This window comes from Vanessa cardui, chromosome 9 (assembly GCF_905220365.1).
Source record: "Vanessa cardui chromosome 9, ilVanCard2.1, whole genome shotgun sequence".
Lineage (NCBI taxonomy): Eukaryota > Metazoa > Arthropoda > Insecta > Lepidoptera > Nymphalidae > Vanessa > Vanessa cardui.
In genome coordinates this window covers 10,092,328-10,119,492 of record NC_061131.1, presented here as the reverse complement: position 1 = coordinate 10,119,492, position 27,165 = coordinate 10,092,328, and the positions used below count along the sequence as shown (strand labels likewise).

General features: G+C 31.4%; 1 protein-coding gene across 1 annotated transcript; it reads right to left on the bottom strand.

The window, feature by feature from the left end:
• Positions 1–426: 426 nt before the first annotated feature.
• On the bottom strand, positions 427–26,790 carry LOC124532390 (opsin, ultraviolet-sensitive-like). Its single transcript, XM_047107288.1, has 3 exons — positions 26,150–26,790; positions 1,704–1,834; positions 427–1,622 (listed from the first exon to the last, which is right to left on the bottom strand). The coding sequence occupies exons 1-3, from the start codon at positions 26,713–26,715 to the stop codon at positions 601–603; spliced, it is 1,719 nt and encodes a 572-aa protein (XP_046963244.1). The 5' UTR covers positions 26,716–26,790; the 3' UTR covers positions 427–600.
• Positions 26,791–27,165: the final 375 nt, after the last annotated feature.

The following is a 27,165-nucleotide window of genomic DNA, read 5'->3' as shown; positions in this document are numbered from 1 at the left end:
TAGCTCTCGATCAATGTTGTCGCGTTAATTTGCAGTCAAATTATTTATTTAGCTTTTTTCCTATTTTTTTATGTTATAGCTTGGCGGACGAGCATATGGGCCACCTGATGGTAAGTGGTCTCCATCACCCATAGACAATGACGCTGTAAGAAGTTATTAACTATTCCTTACATCGTCAATGTGCCACCAACCTAGGGAACTAAGATGTTATGTCCCTTGTGCCTGTAGTTACACTGGCTCATTCAAAATATCTCTAAATAACTCTTGAGGTTGAAATAGAGAAAACAATACAATAGTACATGTTAAAGATAAAATAATGATTGATATAAACAAGTTTTACATAATATTTATTACTTGTGTCTTCAGGTATGGAATAAAATAATAAAAAATATTCTCATAATTTTATTTTATGCCTCATGACGTTTGTGACGTATACTAGAATAATATTATTCTGATCAATGTCTAATAATATTTTTATTAAAATAGTGATTATGTAATTAGAACACTATATTCATTTCACTACAAACTTTTTTTTTAATAAATTAGCATTTATGTATTAGTACTAATGTCGTTTCAAATATTTTTTTAAACAGACTTTTTTTATAGATCAAAAGAGGTGTTTGTCAATCGTCGATGAAAACTTTTTTTTTTAGTAAATTCTGGTTTCGAATACCACGTCGGCGGTGTAACGACACTCTCTTCGAAACTTTTCATGCTTACGCTTCTTTTCGACTTCTGTGAACCTTCTCTTTCTGATATTCTAGACGATATGGTCTCAACATTTGGAATATCTCTCGAATTGGGAACATTGTAAGGAATATCTTTCATTTCTATAATTTCCACATCAGTCTCGCTTAGATTTTTACTCTGTCTGTGAAATTTGCTCGTTTCTGTGTAAGCGGCAGTTTTAAAAGTTCCCGTCATACGCCGAGATTTATCTCGGAAAAGTAGTTTCTGGAGTTCTTTTTTAAATTTTGGATGTGTTATTATATAAATGAAAGGATTAATACAAGCAGCAGTCTTACAAAATAGAGCAGGAATCATGGAAGTTATTGGAGTTATGACGTCCCTTTTACCGAATATTCCCAGTAATGAAACGATAGCATACGGAGTCCAGGACACAAAGAATAAAGCAATGACTACAATAACAAGGACCGCTAATTTAAGTTCCGCTTTGCGTTTCGTTTGTTCTTTGACGTGTCTAGATGAAAGACGCTGCTCTTGATTTTTTGAATTCATGTTTCTTTTGCCAACAACAATACTCAGAATGCGCGTATAGCAGAATGAAATTATGCAAAGTGGCACCAGCCACCCGGCGCAGAAGAATGCGAATATAAAATAGCGAGGTGGGATTTCGTCAGTCAGGTAGTCAAAGCTGCAGCTCGTTAGAAAGCCTTCGGGAACATAGTGACCATATCCGATGTCTAAAGCTGGTATCGTAGCAAAGAATCCAGCGTAGAACCAGGCGCCGACGGCTAGCAAGCGAGCCCGGATAGCTGTGAGCGCTCGCAGAGGCTCTAGTGGATACACCACCGCCCAGTATCGGTCCAAAGCAATGGCAGTAAGAGTAGCGATTGATGTTGTACCGCTCAATCCACCGATAAAACCATAAATCACGCAAGCTAAAAGGGTTTAATAAACATATATTAAATTACACATATAAGATAAAATATTATTAAATTATATTATATTTATATACCTACCAGACTTGCCTAAAGCTGGGCCGAGGTAAAATGAGTTAAAAATGAAAATTGGTGTTTTGGCCAACATCATAAAGTCGCTTAGAGCAAGATTAGCCACTAAGATATTCCCCGGAGTGCGCAGTGTCCGGCACCTGTGACCAAAAAAACAATGAGTATTTGATCTCGCATTAGAACAGCCGTCATCATTTACATTTCAAAGGTTTACTTAAAATTGTCGAAGATTATTTCTTATGAGCATTCTTCGGCAGATGAGACTTCCGAATAGCATATAGCTTAAAGCGTGATAAGCTGGTTGTCGAATATAATGAATGGATTAGAACTAGATTTTACTTAGTTTTAGATTCCGCCTCTCACAATAAAGGATGTAAAATAACAAGTTCCTCAATTTAACTTTTCGACATACTGTTAGCATATTAATTATGTTTGGCTATCATTTATGCACGATGTCGCTCACAAAATTATGATGTATACTAAACTTTACGGTTTCATGGTAAAATATATATTTAACATTCAAGAAAAAAATTGGTAAACGTAACTTGTAAATGTGTTGCGGGACAAAAGCTGCCTATAAGAAATTTTAGAGATTATTCTACCATGCTGCTTCATTATGGGCTAGCGCATATGTATGTAGAAGATTTGCACACATGGGTTTCCGCAAATTTTCCCTTCAGCGCTAAGCAGGAGATGAATTATTATGAAAACAAATTCAGTGCGAGTAATTTGAGTGGGGTTAAACTTCAATCTTAACTTAATCCATTACGATTCACGTTATCCAGTCAATCAGCATTTCTATACAATTATCTAGAATAAAAACAGTAGTTTTTCCATTATTCAATCGTAAAGAGCTTAGATAGGTGGTTTTCTCAACATTATATAACTTGTAACTAATTCTCTTCATAGTCTACGGTTAAGTAAAGCTATTATTCCATCTCAATTGCTTAACGATAACCATTTATCGATGTAAATGTGGCATATTCGATTTTGACTTCTGTGATTACTAACTTATGTTAATAATCTCAGGTTCATGGGCCATCTCGGAGACATGGGCCACAAAGGCCATTTGTTTTAAATAAATACTTGTCATCTTTAACGCGAATCCTGAGAAAAATTAATTATTTAATAATAAAATTGTATAATTTATAAAAAAGTTATTTTAAATAATATTGGTACTGTTTCATTCCGTATGAAAATTGGAATAACGACAAAAAAGTAATACCTAATTGTGTACAGAATGTTTAGAGTGCCTCTGTGTATTTCTAAGTATCTCATTATACGAGTTAATATTTTTCAGAGTTATTGCACCCATTAAATATTACTACTTAGTTAGTGTAACCTTCTAACCCAAACCCCTTTTTAAATAAGCGGTAGATGGTAGAATTGGTGATATCAGAAATATCATCATTTTTTACATCGCCAATGCGCCAGCAACTTTGGCAGCAAATAATTTGTGTCCCCTGTGTTTGTAGGAACAATATGATCATACTTCATTTTAAGAGTATTGTTTAAAAAGAAAAAAAAGTTCTTCAATTCTTCAGTCAAGAATCTCCACCGGTGACCCAAGATTTGCAGCAACGTAAACTGTCGTCGACATCGACCCGTGTGCGACAGGACTCGCGACCGAGGCGGGGGTTGAACTCTGCAACCCACGCATTCCTTGCTTCATGGATTCATCATTGAACTAAACCACATTCTAGCAGATTTGTAAACTGGTAGCCTATTTGAAATATATTGGTGATAGTCGTAGAAATAATTATTTCCATTAATCCATTAATCAATATTTAATTAATTATAATGCTAAAATTTAATTAATGCTAAAATATACTTCAAAAAAGTTTCAGAGTCATGTTAAATTTAGACATTTTACATCTAGATACATATAATGTATTTGGTATCCTCGTTTAAAACATTGTACACTTCCTTTTGATCTGCGAAGCATTATGTGAAATCCATTGTGTGAATGTCAAGTGCTTAATGATATAAATTCCATTGACCGACCTCGCAGCTCTATATTTACATTTTTGTCATTTTTAAGTTTTTAATATGAGCCAATTTTTTGTGATTATTGTTAATGTATTATTATATAAAGGTTTTGCAGTATATACTTATGGAATAAAATTTTTATTGATTCAAACATAATTGTTTAAGGAAGGCTACATAGATGCTTATTATATAGAGAACATAGTGATTTAAACCATCACCAATTTTAGAGTGTACACATGAGTATATTATATTTGTGTATAAGTATTTACTTGGTATGCTTCTTTATGCATAATAAGTTGTATATTAGCGTCCTTATATATATATAAAAGGTAGGTAGGACGGATAAATGGGCCACCTTATTGTAAGTTATCACCATTGTCCATAGACATTGGAGTCGTATAAAGTTTTTAGCATTACAACAACAACATAAACAGCCTGTAAATTCCCACTGCTGGGCTAAAAGCTGAGGTTTGGAACATATTCCACCACGCTGTTCCAATGCGGGTTGGTGGAATACACATGTGGCAGAATTTCTATGAAATTTGTCACATGCAGGTTTCCTCACGATGTTTTCCTTCACCGCTGAGCACGAGATGAATTATAAAGACAAATTAAGCACATGAATCAACGGTGCTTGCCTGGGTTCGAACCCGCAATCATCGGTTAAGATGCACGAGTTCTAACCACTGGGCCATCTCTGTTCGTCTTTTAGCATTAATTTAATCGTTAATATATACAAACCTTGAGAAATAAGATGTTATGACCCTTGTGGCTATCATAACACTGGTTCAGTCCCATTTCAAATCGCAACAAAATAGTAGAGAAGTAGAGTATTGCTGCTTGGCGGTGGAAAATATTATGAGTAGGCAGTACCTATTCAGACAAATTCTTAAATTGATGGTGTACTACACTACTAAGATTTTTAACAATACGACATAGTCGTCTTAAGCGATCCCGTGACGCGCTTCGAAAAGACGAAGTGAGTATTTCTGTTTTGTTAATGGGTCTTCCGGTGCAATGAATTTATATTTGTACAAAAATGTTTGTTATTATTATACATTTAGTTATTATTATACCTTTGGTTATCTTTATATCATGAGTCATTATAACGCACCACCTTATAACAAACACAAAAAGCTGTGAAATTTAGTACTTAGATATACTACGTCACTGTAATACAATCATCAAATAAACATAAATAAAATTCTTACTCATTTAGAATAGTATTCAGTATTATAGTTAAACTGCAGGTTTGACTTTAGAAAAATATAAAATTGTTGAATTAATAAATAAAAAACAATAGCAGACTCAAAACAATATACAATTTAACTTGGAAATTCTCATCTGAAATGAAAAATAAACGACAAGAATTCACGATCTTTTGTCAGATTTTCCATTACAATCAAAAGTACAGTTTCAACAGTTCTGTTCGCAAATGTATACGGACCTTCAAATCTGTCTCATATGGAATAAATCGATACGGAACCATTTTTTGTTCTCCGTATCAATGCGATACAAAAGTGATATAATAATCTCAACCAACGAGCAGAATATGATTTCATGTTAAGTTGTGATTTCATATTTCAGTTCTATATCATTCAAAATAGAAGGCTCGATATATTATAATATAATAATAAAATTCAAATTATTGTAGTTATATAAAATGACGGATTTAGTTAATATGTATTGTGTTTGATTAATCTATAAAAATATAGATGAGTTCCTTATATTACTTTATAGCAGTCCCAATAATTGAGAAAAACTTTTGTTAAGATTCAGATGAATGAGTTCCGTCAAAACAATCTTCTTTATGTCTTGACTAACTTCAATCTACAGATTAAAATCAGTGTACGCCTTTTTCGTATAAATGACATATATTTTTGAAAGAAAATTTTTGAAACCAGTGTTTTAGTAATTGGGTGCGTAACTAGATGGACCAGTCCAAAAATTCGCAATAGTAATAAATAAGCTCAACCTTGTAACTAGATATACGAAATAGGTCATGGCCCAAAAATGTCCTGCTATTTATTCCTGTTTTGCCTAATTTTTTCCTCGGATTTGTAGACGCGAGTCGAAGTTTTGGGTTCCTGGTAAATGCTTAAAATTACTGAGTAAAACAAAGTATTAAATAGATAAGGTTCAAACTTTTTTCGAGAAAAATACATATGAAACACATACCAATGTCATTGATCCGAGGCGAAGTTGCCCCAAAGAGTTTGAATTGTCTGATACGTTATGAATAAAATAAAGCAATACTTGACGGATTTGTAACGTTTTGTATTATACTGTACAGAATATAGTATTTACCATTGGTGTTATTTACATGAATGCTCTAATTATATACAATTAAAATTAAAAGGAGCTGCTGGACCACATTTATCCTTTAAAAAATGAACCTGTGTTATACTCTTATTAGATTATTGTAATATTAAGTCAAGGACAAAGTATTCACTTTTTCCGTAACGGCGTTTGCTCTTAACATTGTTTTCCTGATTTGAGAAGGCACCTGTTTATCAATTTTTGCCAAGTAATCGATGTTAGTCCAGAGGGTCTCTTGTTACCATTACGATTAATTCCATGAAGCATTGTGCTTCGTGGAATGCAGGATGAAAAGCAGAAACGTCAATGGTGTAAGAGCCCTTTTATTGTATCATTAAGAGAACGGAGACAGAAAAGTTCTTCACGCAAGTGACTTTTTCCTAAATAATCCCTAATTATGGCATCAATTTTATTGATAAAGATAGAGAAGATATCATTTAAATCACCATTCTGTCATATTATATTTTTATTTATTTATATATAGCACTATTTAACAGCAGCTATATGCCGAGAGTATATTAATATTATATATGCCATTTAATAAGGTTGCTCTATACAAATTATTAGCTTACAGCATTGGGTGGTCGTGTTTGGAGAATTAAAAAAATATGTATCGCTTACCCCGTTCAGACATCGAAAGTATAAACTGGAATTCTGTGAATTACTATTACTTGAACCATAGTTTTCTTTAAAGTTCTATTACCAATTCGACAAAAATTTAAAACTTGAGGAACATATATTTAAAACTTAATAAGTTGATCTAGCATTAAAACTTTATTGACATTGCGGACTTAACTACATGCAAACATCGGTTCGTTTTACAGCAGTAGCGAATGATAAGTTAAAAACGATTCTGTAAATACACTACCTTCTGTATGAATTTGTTCTTAAAGTACAACAAACATACAAACCAAAAATATGTGATCTAAAGAACTCCAAAGTGAACTTATACAGGGTTATTGGTAATTCGACTGTATAATTAGTTTATGAGGCTCTTCATTTAAAGATATTATTTATCATGTAGTTAGCTTAATTTTCCGACTGGACACTAGGCAACGACTTTCACGTTTAGATTTTTTAAAAACTCTAGTCTTACAGTCACAACAAAGTCAATCTAATGTCGAAAACCTGAACGATATTCTATGGTCTTCTTCGCACGTGACATTGGCGAAATTATCTGTACCCGCTTGGCACAAATAAAAGCAAAAGTTAAAAAAGTGGTCTTCTGGTCCACGTTCCATAGCTACTCGCTGTGATTTTGTCATTTTGCTTAGAGATAATTAAAGTAACTAACAGTTAACTAATAGTTGAAGTATCTGTAACCAATTCGACTAGTGTTGGTTTATAATATCTTCCAATGAGGCGACTGTTATAATAAAGATCGAATCTCTGATCGAAAATCTGTTTGTAGTTCTTTTGATCACATATTATATTTCGTCGCTTTATTCGAAGATATTATTTACCATGTAGATGTTTAGAAAAAACAATCTTTGTACAGTAACTCAAGATATTCGATTATTAAATACAACCCAAATATCTTGTTTATTTACATGCCTTAATTGGATAGGTAACCGTACTAATTGGAATACTATCCACTAACAATCTGTATAACTTTGATTTACTTCATGGTGAAGGCATATTGACTGGGCTAGGTCATCGTTATTAATTATATTGATTTTATATGCTCATCCCAATGTGTTGTTGCCGTACATTGTCGATGTAAACACCAACTGAATTAGACATAGAAGTTTGCGCATGTCTCGTGGACTGAGGACACTGGTATTACACTACTTTCTGTTAATTGAATCCATTTCCTAATAGATTTAACAAAATACAGCTTTATGAGGTTTTTTAAGTGTTAACAATAGTTATGTGGTACTACGATCTCTCTGTTTTTCGGTATAATTAATATATTCCAACAATTTTGTAGCAGAATGAATATGACGAGTTTTATTTAAAAAAACCCCTATAAACAACAGAGGTCGTTCACAGCCCGGAGCTGTTTTTACCATTTGAAATACTTTGATGTTATTTAATTAAATGTATAAGAGAAATCGTCTGAACACGTTTAGTCGTATACAAATTGACTTGTTTAAAAGGATATTACATGAATAACTGTACTATAATAAGAATTTAACGTATTCTCTCTACAGTACTGCTACCACAATTTATAACTTGTGTTATATTGTTTTTAGTATTTGAAAGCGATAAGACAAGACGCCGTTGTAGTCGATGAGTATGATTTCCGAAACACTTTGTCATTTGGTTTAAATATATTATGCGGACGAGCATATTGCCCACCTGATGGTAAGTGATCACCATCATCCATAGACAATGAAGCTGGAAGAAATATTAACTATTCCTTACATGTCAATGTGCCACCAACCTTAGGAACTAAGATGTTATGTCCCTTGTGCCTGTAGTTACACTGGCTCACTCACCCTTCAAACGGGAACACAACAATACTGAGTACTGTTATTTGGCGGTAGAATAACTGACGTGTGGGTGGTACCTACCCAGACGGGCTTGCACAAGGCCCTACCACCAAGTAAATACTGAAATTGAAATACTTTTTAATAAATAAAGCAAGTGCTGTGAAGGTCATTGTGGAAACACGAATGTACCTGTAGCTTGGTCATAAATAATTTTATGTAAGCATTTCAATATGGCAGAAAACGGTGAATACACGTACAAACATTTATTTATCTTGTATACTGTGAAAGCGTCGACACGTAAAGTATTGGGATCTGGGTAAACGAGACGCCAAATGTCACATTTTGAGTTAGTACGACAAGTAAATAAATACATAAATATCTGGATGTTCAAACGTATTAACATTTAATAATTGTTTTAAATACCTAATTAGAACATTCCCATTCCGTATAAAGGATTATTATTCTCGATTCGAAACCTGCTACTTTGGTATTTATGTTACAAGCAAAATCATGAGTATTCAGTTTTGGCACCATTTCCAAATATATCGAGATAATGCGTTCAAATGAGGGAATTGTATGTCTTTTTTGAGTTATTAGTAAAAAGTATGTACTATATATTAGTATAGTAGTACAAAGCACAAGTATATACAATAGTATTATTACTCTATAGGTTTCATAGTATTTTTTCCCAAAAATTGAAATTATATTGTAATTTTCCTCCATGTAAGTACCTGAGTTATGGGTGTTACTGTCGTGATGTTCCCCGAACTTCGTTCTGGTTGAATTTTGGGTGTGATGGCGCCACCGCTCACAATGAGACTATTTTCACTCCTCCGCTTCACCCTATTCCCTCCGATCCTTTTCTTGGAAAATTTCCCTGGTTGTTGGTTCAGGTTGTTTGTGTCGATTGACATGGTCTCGGCATAGGCGTAACTTTTATAATCTGTTGACCTTTGTCAAATTTGTCTGACAGACTATTTCTAATGAAATAATGAATAATTTTTTTCTGCAATTTGTACGAGCCGCAAATATGATTTTTTCTGGCTAGTAATGATAAAACTTTTTGTAGTTTCAGTATTTTCAAAATGCATTGTAATGCGCTAATTGTCATCTACTTTTTATCGTTGTCAAATTGTTTATTTTTGTGGCTACCTCTGCTAATGGTTATCCCATTTTTTATATCTACCTATCATATCCACCGTGTATTGCAATGGCTGCTAAAAATCCGCGATTAAAGTAGGTAAATTTAGAAGGGTAACGTTTTCAGGAACAAAATACTCCTTCAGAATATTGTCTCGACTCTCCTTTTGTATCTCATACTTTAGTAAAAGTTTAAAAAAATTTGACAATCTGTCATAAATCTTTTCTCCGAAATCAGAACAATAATTTGTATTTTCCCCGAGAGGATCTAAAACGGTATCGGAAACTAAGGTATCAGTTTCTATAACGGCCGTGATTTCAACCGATTCCACGATTGGTTGAGTTTTACTTTCGTTTTTTTCCTTAACTCCAAGTGAATTATCCTGTTGTTCGATTCTTTGGACCGGTAAAACTTAGGTGCCGTCACAATTCTGAGGAATGCTCACTAGTCAAATAAGTTCCTATGTGCGTGTGAAAGTTTCTATAATAAAATTCCGCAGACATTTTTAACTTTGCCGTTTCGTAAATTCAGCATACTATTCGGTATAAGATTTTATAGATGATAAAAATGCTTGGAGTTAATACCTGTTGACTTCCAAGCAGGGTTTATTAATTTAAATAATTTTAATTAACTAACATGACTTTGTATTTTTTAAATGTTAAAAAAGAGTAACTACTGAGTTTCTTGCCGGTTCTTCTCAGTAGAATCTACTTTACGAACCAGTGGCAGCTTCACTTAATTGTAAAATGACGATTCAAAAGTGCTTGTAAAAACCTACTAGAATAAAGTTTATTTTGATTTGATTTGAAAGAAAAGGCTATAAAAATCATGTTTCTAATTTGTTTTTCACATGAAGGAGAATATTTTTGTTTTTGCTTCTTCGTTATATTATAATCTTCGTGTTATCGCTTCCAGGTTGAAAGTACAAGTAAAATAGTAACGTTTTAACGATACTTAAATAACTTGGTTTTATTCATGTACCCGTGTTAACATCGCCGCCAAGTTCCAGGCAAAATATCGCAGAACTAATTAAGATATTTTTAAAGATTTTATAAAAGGAGGCAGATAGGTACGTACAATTATTCGTTACTGTCTACAATGTAAAACCATAAATTCAACTTGGATGCTTCTTTAAAACTATAGTATTTTTCTCTCAAAGTGTTATCCTCTGCACTTTTATTGATAGACATAGTAGATGAAGTAACCAATCGAATTTCTTTTGGTGAGTAATGGCAAAACCGAGCAGCAATATACATTGAATTTTGTGAAACTACATAGAACTTTATCTGGGTAAGAAGCAACGAAACATTATAATAATTATAACTATCTGCTCTAAAAATCATGATGACTTGGAATTATACAAAAATGCAGCTAATTACAACAATAATCACAAAAATTTACCTGCAAGACTCTTGCGTCTTGCAGCTAGGACTTAGCGCTATTTCTCGGAGTAGTTAGGTGTAACAGTTCGGTGTATAGGTACGCTTAGGAATTCTATGAGACGCAAAAAATTGTATCAAAGAATACGAAAAACTGGACCTATGCACATTACGACTAATACCATAAACATACCTACACAGCGAATAAAAAAAACCATTAAAATCAAACTGAGTGCACGCATAGTTATGTTTTAATCATCGACACTTTGATAATGCGGCATCAAAGGTGTTGTACTTACTTCTCAAAGAAATTTGCCGTTTTTCGGAAGTACATGGTTATGATACACGCGCCGGCGGCTTCTTTTGAAATCTGTTGTGTACTGTTATGTTTGATTTGTGTTGTATTTTATTTTTTATTGAAATAAATGATAAATCGTAAAATTATTTTATAAAATTTCATCTAAGTTGAGGGTTCAACCTTTCTAGACAGATATTGTTCTTTAAAATACAGTCAAGTTATTGTAATTAATTTGTTTTTTACATGTTTTAGCAAATGTAAGCTTATTTGCTAAGACATGTAAAAAAACAAATTGGAATGTGGAAGTAACTGTTTCTTAATTATTGGATATTATTATTAAGAAACAGTTACTTCCATGAAAAACGACATATAGGTCAGTTGATTTTTCAAATTTCTTATCAAATCTTCAGTAATTTATTAATCTGCTTGATCTTTACTATGGCTATGTTAATTCAAGCTCACAATGTTCCAATTCTAATACGTTTTTCTAAGATTTAAAATAAACTTTAATAAATAATAATAGACTAATAGGTAATTGCAAGACTTGCAAGACTCTTGCTGCAAGACCAAGACCAAGACCAAGACTGGGAGCGCAAGACCAAGACCAAGACCAGGTGTATTGGCGCAAGACCAAGACCAAGACTGGCTAAGTCTCGTCTTGCATTTGGGCAACACTAATATTTTCCTTCACCGCCGAGCACGAAATGAATTATATACACAAATTAAGCACACACATATATATATATATATATAGTGGTGATTGTCTGGGTTGGAAGCCGCAATCATCGGTTAAGATGCACGCGTTCTAACCACTGGGCCATTTCAGCTCTGCAAGTTACATAACATAACTATATTAACATTAACTACATAATTAATCTAATGTTAATATAATGTTTTAATATGTATATTCTATATGACTTTCCTTTTAAATTAGTATATAGTTAGCGAAATAAAAGGGTTTGATTAAAATAAGCAGCTTAAGTTGTTCTTGTACGTTTCTTGCTCATACCATATTTTTTGTACCCTTTACAAGAAATGGTTTGAAACCTGAATTCGACGTTAATAACATAAAACGTAATATGATATAAATACGATTTACTATATGTATTACCTAAAGATGAGTCCTGATAAAATGAACAGACGGATTAAAAGTAGATATATAGATATATGGAAGGACGTCAAATCAATATTTTAGTCGCAGATGGAGTAGAGATGCACAAATTAAGATTGGCATTTTCTCATTTGCTAAAAGCAGTGGTATATTTTATATATCTACAAACAGTTTTGGTTTAACATATGTGTATTTATATTAAACATTATTTAACTTAACTTTATATAACTTCCTTTTAAAGTTACAATAACAACAACACATTTGTTTCACCAATTCATAATTGATATCCTAACAGTTTATGTATGTATCTAGCTTGACCATCTGACGGTATAAACAATGCTGTCACTATAGTACTTTTTTAATTTGCTTAACAAATGTAGTTTAGTAATAGCATTCTCATCGCATGATTAAAAATAAAAAATAGTTGTAAAAATTTGCACACCAAATGTGAAAAATGTAAAAGTGAGTTGCAATCGATTTTCTTATAAACGGATTAGCAAGTAAACTCAATGAGTTGTACTGTTGTTTAATAATCTTTAATCGTTCTTGTTTCTTTTGTTTAATAACCTTTTATCCTTTAATTTTATAATTATGAATCAATGACAATTCACTTCTATTTCTGTTAAAAAACTCAAAATTTAAACTGTATAAACATCTAAAGTATATTATTTCATTACTATTAGGTTGTATGTGAAGAAAAAGGCATGATTAACCTTAATAACGAGTAAAAGCTATATTCATTACACTAATATTCAGAGCCGAATTCGAGGAATTAGACACTCGGACATCCGGGGCTACATCTCCGTGACTCTAGTCCTTCGCGGAAAACGAGATATTTATTAAAAAATCATTACGCTTAAAAGACTTTAGCAACATTTATATGTAAAATAAAATAAAGTTTAATTATTCTATCTACCTGCTAAATATTTTGACTGAAAACAAAATATTCGGAAAATAATTAGGGACTAGCACTTTTATGCCCCAGGGCTTCCAGAGCTCAAAATCCGAATGCTAATTGCTACAATAACAAGTTACAGCACTAGCCTTTGCTTTAATTAGGATTGATTCTTAACCCGGATCCTATTCTCTTATAGTAGTGAGTATGTTTGCATTTTAAAGTTGGTTGTTGATAGAGATATATTAGGTAAGCTTTGCTCATATACGGCTAATTCATGTCTCGACCGCATACGACATGAGTTAAGCTCCGTTAAGTGTACTATACTATTTCAATAACAAGTAATTTTACAACAATAAAAAAATTCCACTTATTGCAAACTTCTATATAAATTATATTGTGTACGGGAAATTTCAATCAGTTTCATTCCTTTTATATAATAATGCTTAATCTTTTTTTTCATTTGTGTAAAATCTATTAGGGTATTTTACACAAAGTTTATTATGTTAAGACAGTTTACAGTATAGTACAATAATGCTGAAATTTTCAAATATTTTATAACACTACCGATAAAATTAATTTTAATTTATTAACAAAATTATGTTATATAAATAAAATTTATACCCATTTAGCGCTGCGGAATAATGTAATCATAAATTCCGTAGAGTTCCCCCTACATTTACCCATAAAAACTTGCACCGTCAACTTCACCCTTTAATATGGTGAAATTACAAAAACACTATAATAGCTGTCATTTACACTGAAGAATAATATAGATTTTCGTACATATAACTCTAAATAATGACCATTTTATAAACACTTTTATCCTCAATTCAAGTTTCTTAATGGATCTTTAAATCATTAGCAGAAACTTAAATAGCAGTTTTTCATATTATTAACTACTGAAATAATTAATTAATCTCAAAAAACATTTTTCTCTCCATTTTAACAACACTTTTATATATATAAGTTAATGATTCAATACTGTTTCATAACAAATTCCTCTGCAAAAATTTATCGTGTTTGACCCAGTCTTTAGGTTGTGCGCTTTACGTTAGTCAGTAATTTTATAATTTCATTACGTAGATAAATGGGATAGACGAGCGCAAAGCGATTCGTGGTTGAAACTGCTTTAAGTTAAGAGTTTTGATGTGACAAGTATGAATTTCCTAGTTTCTGTAATATAGGTATAAAAGGTATAGCTTATATAGCTATACATTGAAAGTTAAAACATCCTACACTACATCCATAATATATTTTACACGTATTTTATGCTCGCAATCATGTACTAAATAATGGTATAAATGTGAAAGATAATTCGCTTATTCGTTTCGTATTCACGTCCTAACCAATCAACCGATCATCATTAAATTTTGCATACTCGCCATCAGGGGTACTAAAAAGGAATTAGAGTACCTAACACTTACGTCTTACCCCTCCTCCTCAAACGCGGGCGAAGCCGAGGAAATTTGTATGGAATAAATTAAACATTTTTTTCTTATTTTAGAAGTGAAAAGAGAGTACTAACTTTGTTACTTTTCGCAGTTTCGGATAATTTTATTTTAAATTTTTATCTATTTATTATATATCAAAAGGTACTTAGTTAATACAAATGTGGCAGGCTTTCGCTTTAAAGGTAGAACACATAGAGCTGCAACTTAGCTAAGCAAGGCCTCATAATTGCTTCTGTGGCATCCACATAGTTCAATCAATGTTCTATAGACACGGTGTCAACGTATATAATAGTCGGAATGTTTATTAGTAGTTAAAATCCTTTAGATATTAAAGTTCCTGTTTTCATTATATGATCGTGATGATAATTAATCGGGAAAGACTCCCAACTTCTTGTTTATGTAATGTTACATTGCCTGGAAAACTTCCAGCGGCATCAAAGAATCAAAATATTTGAATATGATTTCGAAGAATTAGTTGTTTAATAATTTGAAGCAAACATATGTACTTAATATGTTTTATTGTAATTTAGTAAAACCTTCGTTTTTTAAAAAATTGAAGTTTATTGTATGCTATTTTTAAGTCGCTATAAAAATATAAAAAAATATAAGTCAAATAATATACATATAATTGCATAATAATTGTATTCCGTTTACTAGAAGTTTTTTGTGAAAAACTGATTTATGCTAAATTTCACTTATTACGTACTATTTTAATTTTAGATTTCTAGATCTCACATTGAAGTTAAACGGCACTGTACCATGTACAACTCTTTTGTTTAATTCACCTACCATTGTTTGTTGGTACATTGGTTTCTCGAAAGAAGACTGGAGTACAGTTTGACTGCTTTGTAATCAGAAACAAAATGCATTGTTTGAACATACTTTTTGTGAATAAAATAGGAACGTTTTATGTAATTGGACAAATTTTAGTATAATTTTAACTACTCTTATATATGATGTCAAAAATATAATTACATGGCTACTAATACTACATACATTGTTTTTACTATTATGTTTTATGTTTCCACTTTTTGTCGTAACCGTATTTAAATGTTTTTTGCTTACTGCGTGCTGTAGTCCCCTATAATTGAAAAAACATACAATTTGTATACCATACACGGATTAATATTGAGTTCATAAGTAAAATTAAATACGTAGTAAGAGATATTAAAAATGATGTATGTACAGAAAATTTATCCTAGTATAGTGTATTGAGTGAATAATTTCCAAGAAATGAATTCATCAGACGAGAACGCTAGTTTAGTATTACGTACAATATACACTACCCATATTCGATGAAATTGATTGTACCGGTAATAGAGTTGCTATATATACTAATATTACAACGATGTTTCTTAAATCTTTAAATTTTTGCAAATTAAGCTATCTTCTTTATTAAGTTGAATATAAGATATATTCTGGTAGCTCAGGTTGCTACTAAATGAATATCTTTAGTACATTATCCTTACTTGAAATATTAAACGCCAAGTGCCTTTTGTTAAATTAGCAAACATATATAACCCATTGTTATTAACTTTTTAGGAGTAATCTTAAGGATGGTTTTTTCCGCCGTAGTTTAAAATATATCTAGTGGTGGACTATATAGTCGAGATAGATCAAAGGTTTCATTTGTGCCTCCCCAAGACCTTCCATAATTTCCCTTCAGTAAAAAAGGTAATCGCTTAAACTAACGGGAAAATTTATAAAATTTCCATCAGACATGTATCGAAGTATTAACCTATGATGGATGTAATTTGAATGCATTCAGCTGAAATGAGAATATTGAGTTAGATATCTGAGTTTATAAAATATAGATAGATAGATATGAGTACTTACGAGACTATATAAGTACTATATAAGAAATTCTTAGCTATTCTGACCGAATTGTTGAAAGGAAATCTATTATGCCATTCTGCATATGTAAAGCTCTTTCTATGCTATATGAATAGTGATGGTAAGACAAAAATTAGCTTGACTGTGTTAGGGAGGATCTGTGCTAGAATGGTGTAACTGAGGATCACTAATGAGAGAGATAAATGGAAGAGTAAAACACATTGCGCTGACACGAAATAAATGGGATAAGGTCAAGCGAATAATGAGGCATTTCGTTCGTTTGTTTATTTATTTGAAGTTTTAATTTCGCTTCAATTTAAAGTTACATATGTGTTGGTTCGGGTTATTAAGGAAACGCATTTAAATTAAGCAGTATGTTTTGCAACCTTGACGCAATGAGTAAAAAAAAAATCTTTTTTGTGTTATTTTCTCTTATGAAACAAAAAATAAATAAATAATAGGTTATCTTTAATTGAATATTATTTTTATTCGCACATATACATATGTATTTGGTAATTTTGATGTTTTATTGGTAATGAATATTATTCGTCAAGCTTAAGCTTTAAAATATATATTAAAAGTTTAAACGTGAAGTATAAAAATGTACTAAATTACTGTTAAATTGTGTATGACGTAGGTATTTTCCTCTTAGTGATGGCTGGCCGAGCACCGACTAGCGAATAGGTACTCTCGAGTGGGAACGCTCGACATGAAATTACTATAATTATATTTACTTACTGTCAATTACCGTATTTTACATTCCTAAATTACAAAATAAATCATTTACTATCACAATGTTTTACAGTATTAATATTTCATCTAGCAGTTAAATAAAAAACCAAGTAGCTAATAAAAAATACAGTAGCATTAAAATATATCTTTATCATCCTTCTTCTTACAAATTATTTAAATATGTGTATGTATAATTAGGTATATATGTTTATATGATATTAAATGCCCAGCATCTGGTATATAAAAATGTTTGTAAAACGCTTAACCTTACAAAACACTAAACGCTCAGTGTAACTGGAACTACTTTTGGTAATTCTAATCATGTCCGTTCTACGTTCTACTTACCAATAATAAAAATTTGGTACACATAATTTAGGGTCGTGTACCTTCGTGATATTTGTAGTGTTACTTCGAACCTTACCCTGTTACTTTTGATCTGCCCTTGGCAATCTTGAAGCGTTGTATTTGTTAGAAAATATGATATATCCAATCAAATTATGTACATTTTTAGGGTAAGGATGAATTTTTATAGAGCTTTATTCGTTTGATAGAAATTTGATTCATAGCTGGAAATCAAATTAAAAGTTCTAAGTGTTACGTTCGTACTCGGTACTTCATCTGTTCGGAATTTGTAAAACAGAAAATATATTAGTCATTGAATATATAGTGTTGGGATTTCAGACACGTTTCCTGAAAATAAATATGGGCAAGTGTGTTTATTGGTAACGCTACAGGGGTAGCGAATTCAAATATATATTTTTTTCAATACTATTAAATCGCGATTTCCTTAAGTATATTATGTATCTTTTATGTATTTTTAATCACTATCACTACATATTATGAAAATAACCTCTTCTGTATGTTGTCTGAACGGAACAAACTCTAAAACTACCGATCGGATTTTCATACGGTTTTCACTCATGACGACGGTATAGAAGTAAAATTAATTAACGTTTTGTGTAAATTGGCTGAGATGTCACGATAATTGTTGAAGAGCTTTACTAGCTGGCTATACTCCTATATATTACCATATACACGTTTAATGCAAGAGCTTGATTTGGGTGCAAGAAATTTTAACGATACTTGATAATTTCAAATGCTTAAAACGAAATTACAGTTTAACGTCTAAAATTGTTGAATGGAAGAATGAACAAATGTAAATGTTAGTATTTGCTTATAATCTAAGTGTTTATATAGCAATGCTTGTATGATACTGATACCATTCGCTATGTGTACTCTTTGAACCTGAACACTTTAAAGCAATATCCGATGAGTGGGTGGTACCTTCGTCTGGCTTGCACAAAGACTTACCATTAGTACATCTTAGGATATATTTCTATTATTTTGTAATAAAATAAAAAATATAGACGAAATATTAAAATCGTAAATATTCGTATTTTGAATGAATGAAATATAATATTTATTTACATGTACAAATATTAGTAAATATACTAATATTATTTTTAAGTACAAACGATTTATTTAGATCGAAATTAAAATATATATAAATATTTCACAGAATTTAATATTCTGTGTTTATTTTAATAATCCCACGTATATCAACAACAAAAATTGTCTTTATTACGTTATACGTTGTTAGTATATATATATACATTTATTTATAGTACCGGTTGGTGGCTAGGCAAATGGGCCACCTGAGGATATGTGGTCAGCACTACCCATAGACATTAGCGCTGCGCAAGAAATGTTAGGCATTCCTCACTACTCCAATGCGCCATCTACGTTGGGAGTTAAAATGTTATGTTCCTTGTAACTGTTTACTGAATTCTCTCACCCTCAAACTGGAACACAAAAGTACTTATTAATTCTGTTTGGCGATGGAATATCTGAGTAGATATTGCAATCGGTTTGTTGGGTAAAGCTTTTCCAACAAGTAAATATAAATTTGAAAGCTAACTATAAATATTAATATTTTAAAATGTTGTCGCTTGCAGCTTTGCTCACGTTTTATGGGTTGGTTGTTATATGTGTGTTAGGCAAAAATTTTGCCTATGTCCTTTCTTAAAATCTAAGTTTGCTTCACACAAAATTTCATGAAATATGCTGTATTGGTTTGGTCGTGAAAGAGTGACAGACAGATTGACAGACAGAATGATTTACTTTCACATTTATAATATTAGTATAGATTAGTTATTATTATATATATGGCCCAGTGGTTAGAACACGTGCATCTTAACCGATGATTACGGGTTCAAACCCAGGCAAGCAACGCTATATATATGTGCTTAATTTGTGTTTATAATTCATCTCGTGCTCGGCGGTGAAGGAAAACATCGTGAGGAAACCTGCATGTGTCTAATTTCATCAAAATTCTGCCACATGTGCATTCCACCAACCCGCATTGGAACAGCGTGGTGAAATATGTTCCAAACCCTCTCCTTGATGGAAGAGGAGGCCTCGTCTCAGCAGTGGAAAATTTACAGGCTGTTACTTTACTTTACTTTACTAGTTATTATTATAAGTAATAAAATAAATATATAGAATTATATGTCTGTGGGACATTACATTTTAAAGTAATCTGGAAAGGTCTCTAATTTTAGTTGTTTAAAATTTTCCTAATCTGTTATTCGAATTATTCTGTAACTTGTGAGGGCTTTCCAACGCGAGTAAGGGACAAAAATTAAACTAAAGCAATCAAAAAGTTCAAGTTAATAGTATGTTTTTTAATTTAAAACTGAAAAGTTAATAAGGACGTACGTTGACTCGGAGTTATTAGCCCATCGTAAACCTCTCGATTTCTAGTATAGTATAAATAGCATAGTCTAGTATAAAACAATGTAGCTTTCTGTTTGTCTGTATCTCAGTTATAGCTTCTATAAAATTCAATGGTTTTGATACGGTGTTTACTATATGGTTCTTTAAGATATGACGATGTTTTATGCAAAAAACATTCTCAAGTTCAGGAGATATAAGAAACAATATACGATTATATTTCGACCTTTGCGGTTAAAATTATTAAATTAAACAAATTTTGGTCTATGTTTCACCTTAAGAATAATTATTATTATTCATGACTACTACGTTTCAAAACTGGACTACTATGCATTAAAATGGATAGTAATAGAAAATGAAAATTATACCTAATCTGTGAACCACATAATTCATTCGCGATTCATATATGAATATTTAAAAATATAAAATTAAAAATTAAAACACTTGAGTGTGGGTGTGTGCGTTTTAAAATCAAGCTAATAGTGTTGTAAATTAAAATTCATGAAGAATGTGGTGTGTTATTACGTATAATATTCTAACGAAGGTGATCCATACAGCGTTTCCTATCTCATAATTTTAAGACGCAACTATAACTCAGAATCCCTAACATGAGTAGACTCGAGTTTGAAAGAAAAACAACTTGAGCATTTATCAACCTTATTATAGGGCAAGGTTGTTATTCTTTACTATCGGGATGTTATTTATTGTCGATATGTATTTATTACATTACAAAGGTAGGCCATGAATCAGTTAAATATGTCTTATTTAACTGATTCATGGACTCTAATTAATGATATTACAATAAAGTCAAGTTCAAAAGTTACTATTATAATTATCATTTACCATTGATGTGATAAGTAATACAAGAGTATAACAGTTCGTGTATTTGGTTGAGATAATTTACGTCAATTCTTCAATCAAATTGTCAAATCGGAATCGAATTGAAACGTTGCCGTTTAGCCGTTTTCCTATTCAACTAACTCAACGATCCGGTTGCGGTTCGTTCGAAGTTGGATCGGAATATAATTGGGATTGCATCATAGCCCATAAAAATAAGTAGAATTGTCCCTCAGTTTCGATTAAGCTGAGGTTTATTTTTGTGAGGAATATTCGAAGTTGGAAGGAACGTATCATAATCGTAACATAATGAAATAGCTCAATGAGAAATAACAATAATATTGTTTCACTTCAAATGGGCTTCTTAACTTTGGTTATTTACATTTCATTACAATACATTAAAAAAAATTATAACGAATAGAAAATATCGCCAATAGCATTTGTAATACTACTATTAGCAGCTAGGCTATGTTCTGATTTAAGGCCACGTCACTCTATATCTCATAAGATCTGTGCGAAAGTCAGTCTACTCGTTGCAAGATTATGTATTTTCGCAATTATATTATTGCTAGGTCCTCCGCTTCGCCTGCGTGGGCGTTTGCTGGCGATGAAAGAAATAGTTGCTCTTACATAAAGCAGACGCTATTGTAAGACTCTTTAGATCTAATCTAAATAGACAATATTTATGAAATTTCAAGTCTTTTAGAATATACAAAGTTATTTCTCTCGGAAGACCTACTACTGTTCAAGATTAATAATCATCTTAAAAGCTTAGATCTGATATTGAACTATTCTATTTTATTTAAATTATAAGCGTAAACGAATTTCATAATTAAATTATGTGCCACAATTTAATTTCGTTTCAAAATGCTTATATTACTCTACTTTGTGTGATGAAAACCCGAATGTTATGCTATATTTAGTGTGAACAAATTTTTTTTGTATATAAATGTATAAGATACATCTCTTCAACAATCTAGTAAGCCGATAGCATCCACTTGTCTATTCTAATCAGGCGATGATATTATCTCAAGTGATCATAAATATTCAAAAAAATATTGATATATACTTCAAAAATACTCAAAAGATTATAAGATGTAGCATTAACCGTATGTGCATATTTAAGCTTCTGTAGATTATAACTTCTTTTGACAGCGCTTCGGCGTTTTGTTTACAAGTTCATGCTTGGCAGGAGATTTTATATTCATTATATTTTTTACGTATACAGCGGATATAACAATATACCTAATAAGTTAAGTATAATGTAATATTTTCTATTGAAATAATAACATCAAATCGAAAGAATAACCTACATATGAAATTATTGAAACCAATCAAAATAAATTATCAAAAAAATGGAAAATAATCCAAGCGAGGTTAATATACGGTCTTATAATCACAATGCCTATAATTCTTTTGGGAATACGTCTCTCAATATTTCTATGCAAATGATAAATTAATCTTTTTTAGAGATTTTGTAGAATCTTATGACTAGAATATAAATAGATTGCACATAAGGGTTTTTCTTTCAATGATTTAAATGAACGTCTATTAATTACCTAGCGATTATTCGCTACCGTAGACTATAATACTCTGTACGAGTGTAATTTCAGTTTCAGCGATATTTTCTATATTATAAATAACTATATATAGTGTCACTGAATATATTTTTGAAAATCTCTCTAGTCTGATTCCGTAAATGAAAAAGAGATTTTTTTTTACTATGCACAACAAAGGCTTTGAATATCTTAATTTAAAATCGTGTAACACAGTCAATGCATAACATGTGTAATATCTCAATATAATTGATTTTTTTTCTTCCATTTAAGTATTGATTAACATTATCAATGTTTCTATAGGTTTGAATAAGCGACTAAAATTATTGTCATATATTTTTTAATAACTGAAAGTAATGTCATCTATACATTTAAATTTAATTAAAAACCAGAGTTGAATATGTCAACCATGCCGGCCCGCAGGCTAAAAAAGCGTAAAAATAAATAAATATAATATTCTTAATTTTATAAAAACCTTGTCTTTTGCAACTTTGTATTTTATTAATGGTTTGGCTTTTGTTTCGTACTAAAATAACATAAAAGTAAAATTCTTTGTTAACACTTTATAAAGTGGAGTTATCCCAATTATAGGTGGAACAGAACGGGTCTTCGGGGTATTGTATTGAACTTAAATTTTCTAAACGTTAACTTTTATAAACTTTCAGCAGAAATATATCTATCTTCTCTATATTTTCCAAGGACAAGATGACTTCCTGCACGTATGTTTATTTTATTACACGCTTCACTGACTCAACGTATCATTCTCGTAAATTATTAGCTATTTATATACTTATTGCGTTCATATGTATTGAAGTGATATTTAAAGCAGTATTGCTGTTCGTAAGACATTTACGCGAGGTATGCTTTAATCTATGAGTATACATTTAGTATCATCCGTGCTAGTATAAAGTTAAATTTTATTGGTCGATTTATCGATACAAACAGGATTTCCATGTATATATACAACAACAACAACAGCCTGTAAATTCCCACTGCTGGGCTAAAGGCCTCATCTTTCTTTGAGGAGAAGGTTTAGAACATATTCCACCGCGCCGTTCCAATGCGGGTTGGTGGAATACATATATGGCAGAATTTCTATGAAATTTGTCACATGCAGGTTTCCTCACGATGTTTTCCTTCACCGCTGGGCACGAGATGAATTATAAAGACAAATTAAGCACATGAATCAGCGGTGCTTGCCTGGGTTTGAACCCGCAATCATCGGTTAAGGTGCACGCGTTTTAACCACTGGGCCATCTCGACTCATATGTATATATAGGTGACTATAAAACAAAACTTTTAAATAATACAAATATGAATTAAGAATAGTTACTGTATAAATCTCGACCAAGAAAATGATTATGGATAATAAAAATAACACTTCGAAAATTTATTCTCAACACAGCTCGGAGACTCCGAGGGAAATTACGAAGGAGTATAACTAGAGAGGGCCCGCACTCCGAAATCATTTCTTATCAAATAATGAAAATGCGTATATAATATGAAACCCTTTGCAGAGTACATGGGACAATTAAATACCTCTATCTATCTATCTCTATGTATGTTTTAACGAAGAATTTCAATTTGACTTATCATATATCCTGTACACAATAAACAGGTATTTTTGTTTGCGACAGTATAAGGAAACTAGAGTAACCTCAAACATAAAATAAACCGTAAGCCTTAACAAAGGTCATGTGCTTAATATCACGGAGCATAATACATTCGCCCTGCACAGCCCAGATGTAACATGTTATATTGAACAGAAATATGCTCTGGGTAAACATGCGAAAATTATTTTTATATTAGCCCTCATTCTAGAATCTATTAACAGAATCAAAAATAATCCATTTGTCACAGAAACGATATTTAAATTGCATTAATGACCCAGATCTATATGTCGCTTGAACGGGTAAATTTAAATTGAGCTAAGAAAACTTTTTTTTTTAATAGTTTTATTTTAATAGTGGACGCGGGTATTTATTCAATGTCTTACTACAAGCAGACTATAAATCTGTATTACCCTTTTCTTTCACTCTCTTTTTTCACGGTATTTCTCACAATTTCATTCAACCGTAATGAAATTAGTATAAATCGATTTAGCGAATACGTCTACATTGTAGTAAATAATAGTAGTTTTTCTGTTATCAAAATGCGTGCTCTTGACAATTCCTTTTTCATTCTTGACAGTTCTCAACATAGATTAAAAGAAATTTGAATCAATATGTATGATGACTCAGTTCTTGAGTTCATTGACCTATTTGATTTTTATAATTAGTTGTGCCCGTGACCTTGTACGCGTTTAAATTTAACAATAAAATATTCTAGCCTAAGTTACTCTTGTTATATGAGTTATGTGCCAGTGAAAGTCCTGTCAAAATCGGCCCAGCCGTTCCATAGATTAGCTGGAACAAACAAACAGACACAGACAGACAGAAAATGTAAAAAATGTTATTTTGGTATACATACATATGTTTATATCGTGTATACATACATATGCATTGAGTAAAAAATGGCTATTTTAATATTACAAACAGACACTCCAATTTTATTATATGTATAGATAATGCATTTGTATACAATATCTCAAACCATTAAAACGCAAAAACTAAAATCGTGTCGTTGATTGCTAACAAAAACATAACTCAGGCACTCTAAAATAACAAATGAAAATTAAAGATAAGATACTCCAAACGCAGAAACAAGATATCTGTGAAGATACCAATATTACAATAAGAAAAAAACTGTTGCAAAGACAGTAATTGCCAATTATTTCTGTGTGAGCGCAAGAAAAAATTTTGTTTGTATTGTCTTAGGTTTAAGCTTGTGTTGGTGGAAAACAACAACATATACTACCTATAAAATATATAATATAATATATATTAAAAAAATTAGATCAAAACTTCGATATTCTGTTCATATATGATTTATTTTGATTCATCGTTAATCTAAATGTGTTGTTATCGAATTCAGCATTAAAATTATTAGGACTTTTAGTTTCAAGATTAACAATACAGTTACCTTATTCTTATAAAATAAATATACGGACTGGCAAATGGGTCACTTGAAAATAAGTGGTAAATAATGTCCTTTTGAGGACTAAGATTTTATGTATCCGTAGTGACACTGGCTCATTCAATGTTCAAGCCGGAATACAACAATACTAAGTATTGCTTTTTGGTATAATGGGTATGTGGGTGGCAATCAGACGATCTTACACAAAAGAAATATCATAATGCCAGGTAAATTATCCCTGGCATTTTAGTATTTCATCTTTGAGATGTTAAATAATATTTTGTTACACGCTAATATAAAAAACTGCAAAATTCTCAGAACGAAAATATATCCTGAGATTTATATCGCCGATTTATTTGGAATTTCTTAAATTTCTTCCACCAAAGTTAAAAGTTCTCATCGTCAGCTTAATTGTTTTTATACCTTGTTTGAAAAAACTTGGCAAATATAAGATTTTTGTAACAAGAAAATACGATGTAGGCAGTCAGCTTAAATTGCTCAAACAAACTCCTAATCGACCATTAAATTTCATTTCATTTTCTATTAATATACTTAGGAATACGATTTCCTACTTAGTCCTAAAGGTTTTTGTATACTTTCCAAAAATCATCATTATTTACGTATTGTAATGAATATATTTTCGATAATTTAATGATTTGCTTATAAACAAGTGATGATTAATGTTTACGATGTTGCAAATACTTTAACCTTAGGTTTTAAGTACTGACCTACAATACATCAAAATGACGGTCGTGTTGCCAAGGGAGCCCATAACTGCCATCACAATATATATAGCACCGATTCCGTAATATAACGAGGGCTTGGGTGGAGGGTATTGCATCCAGTGGGGGTTGATGCACTTCACGAAGTCATCGGTGAAACCGACCTGTCGCCATAAATTTAAAGGCCACTTCTGCTTGAATCTTTGAACAAGCATCGATTCCATGGGCTCCGCTGTAACTTCTTGTGAAACGGTCTCTTGGAATTCATATCCTAAGCCATATTCATTTGCGAATCTTTTTGCCCTCGATCTTATCAACTTCTGAGATAAACTATTGTTTTCAATTATTCTCTTACGTTTTTTCCACATTTTCAAATTGAAACAACGCCACAAAACCACACCATGACATTTTAAAGAGTCGAAATAAATAAAATAATTAATGACACGGCCCTTTAATTGTATTTTGTTTGATTTTATGCTAATTTCATTATTCGCCTGCATCGAGCGATCAACATTAAAGCACTCCAGTTCCACGAGAAACATAATAAAAATAATTGTAATAGCATGTGACATTGTATTTTTGTCGACAAACTTGTGATTCAACGAAAATAATTTGGAATTCTTGAGAAGCGCGACCGTCCCGTGTGCTTTCCGCGGCGGAATGTTAACTCGACGTGGTTTTTGCATCCCGAATAGTCCCGCTACATGCGCTATTTTTGTTTGGATGTCATGTAATTTGTCGTCATTTCGCATGTTTCTAATTTTTGTATGTAAAAATAATATATAATACATAATATTTTTTTACGGTTTGTCTGTAGTATATGTTTGCATGCAGTGAAACATATAAGATATAAAATACAAAAGAATATCCTTTTCCTACTCAAGTTTTAATCCTTATTCTTAAAATTATAATTAAGACACAAATTTATTTATTTATTTAAGTAATCTTATCATTTATTTATAGTGGTATACGTTTAGGTAAATATTAAAGTAATATATCTCGGTTAAATATACTATATCGAA

Bases quoted from the DNA above. Each gene is read 5' to 3' on its own strand.
- LOC124532390 (XM_047107288.1), bottom strand. From the start codon at position 26,715: ATGTCACATGCTATTACAATTATTTTTATTATGTTTCTCGTGGAACTG. The intron at 1,835-26,149 runs GTCAGTACTTAA...TTTTGGTCACAG, and splicing joins GTCATTTTGATGTATTGTAG to GTGCCGGACACTGCGCACTC. The intron at 1,623-1,703 runs GTAGGTATATAA...AAACCCTTTTAG, and splicing joins CCCAGCTTTAGGCAAGTCTG to CTTGCGTGATTTATGGTTTT.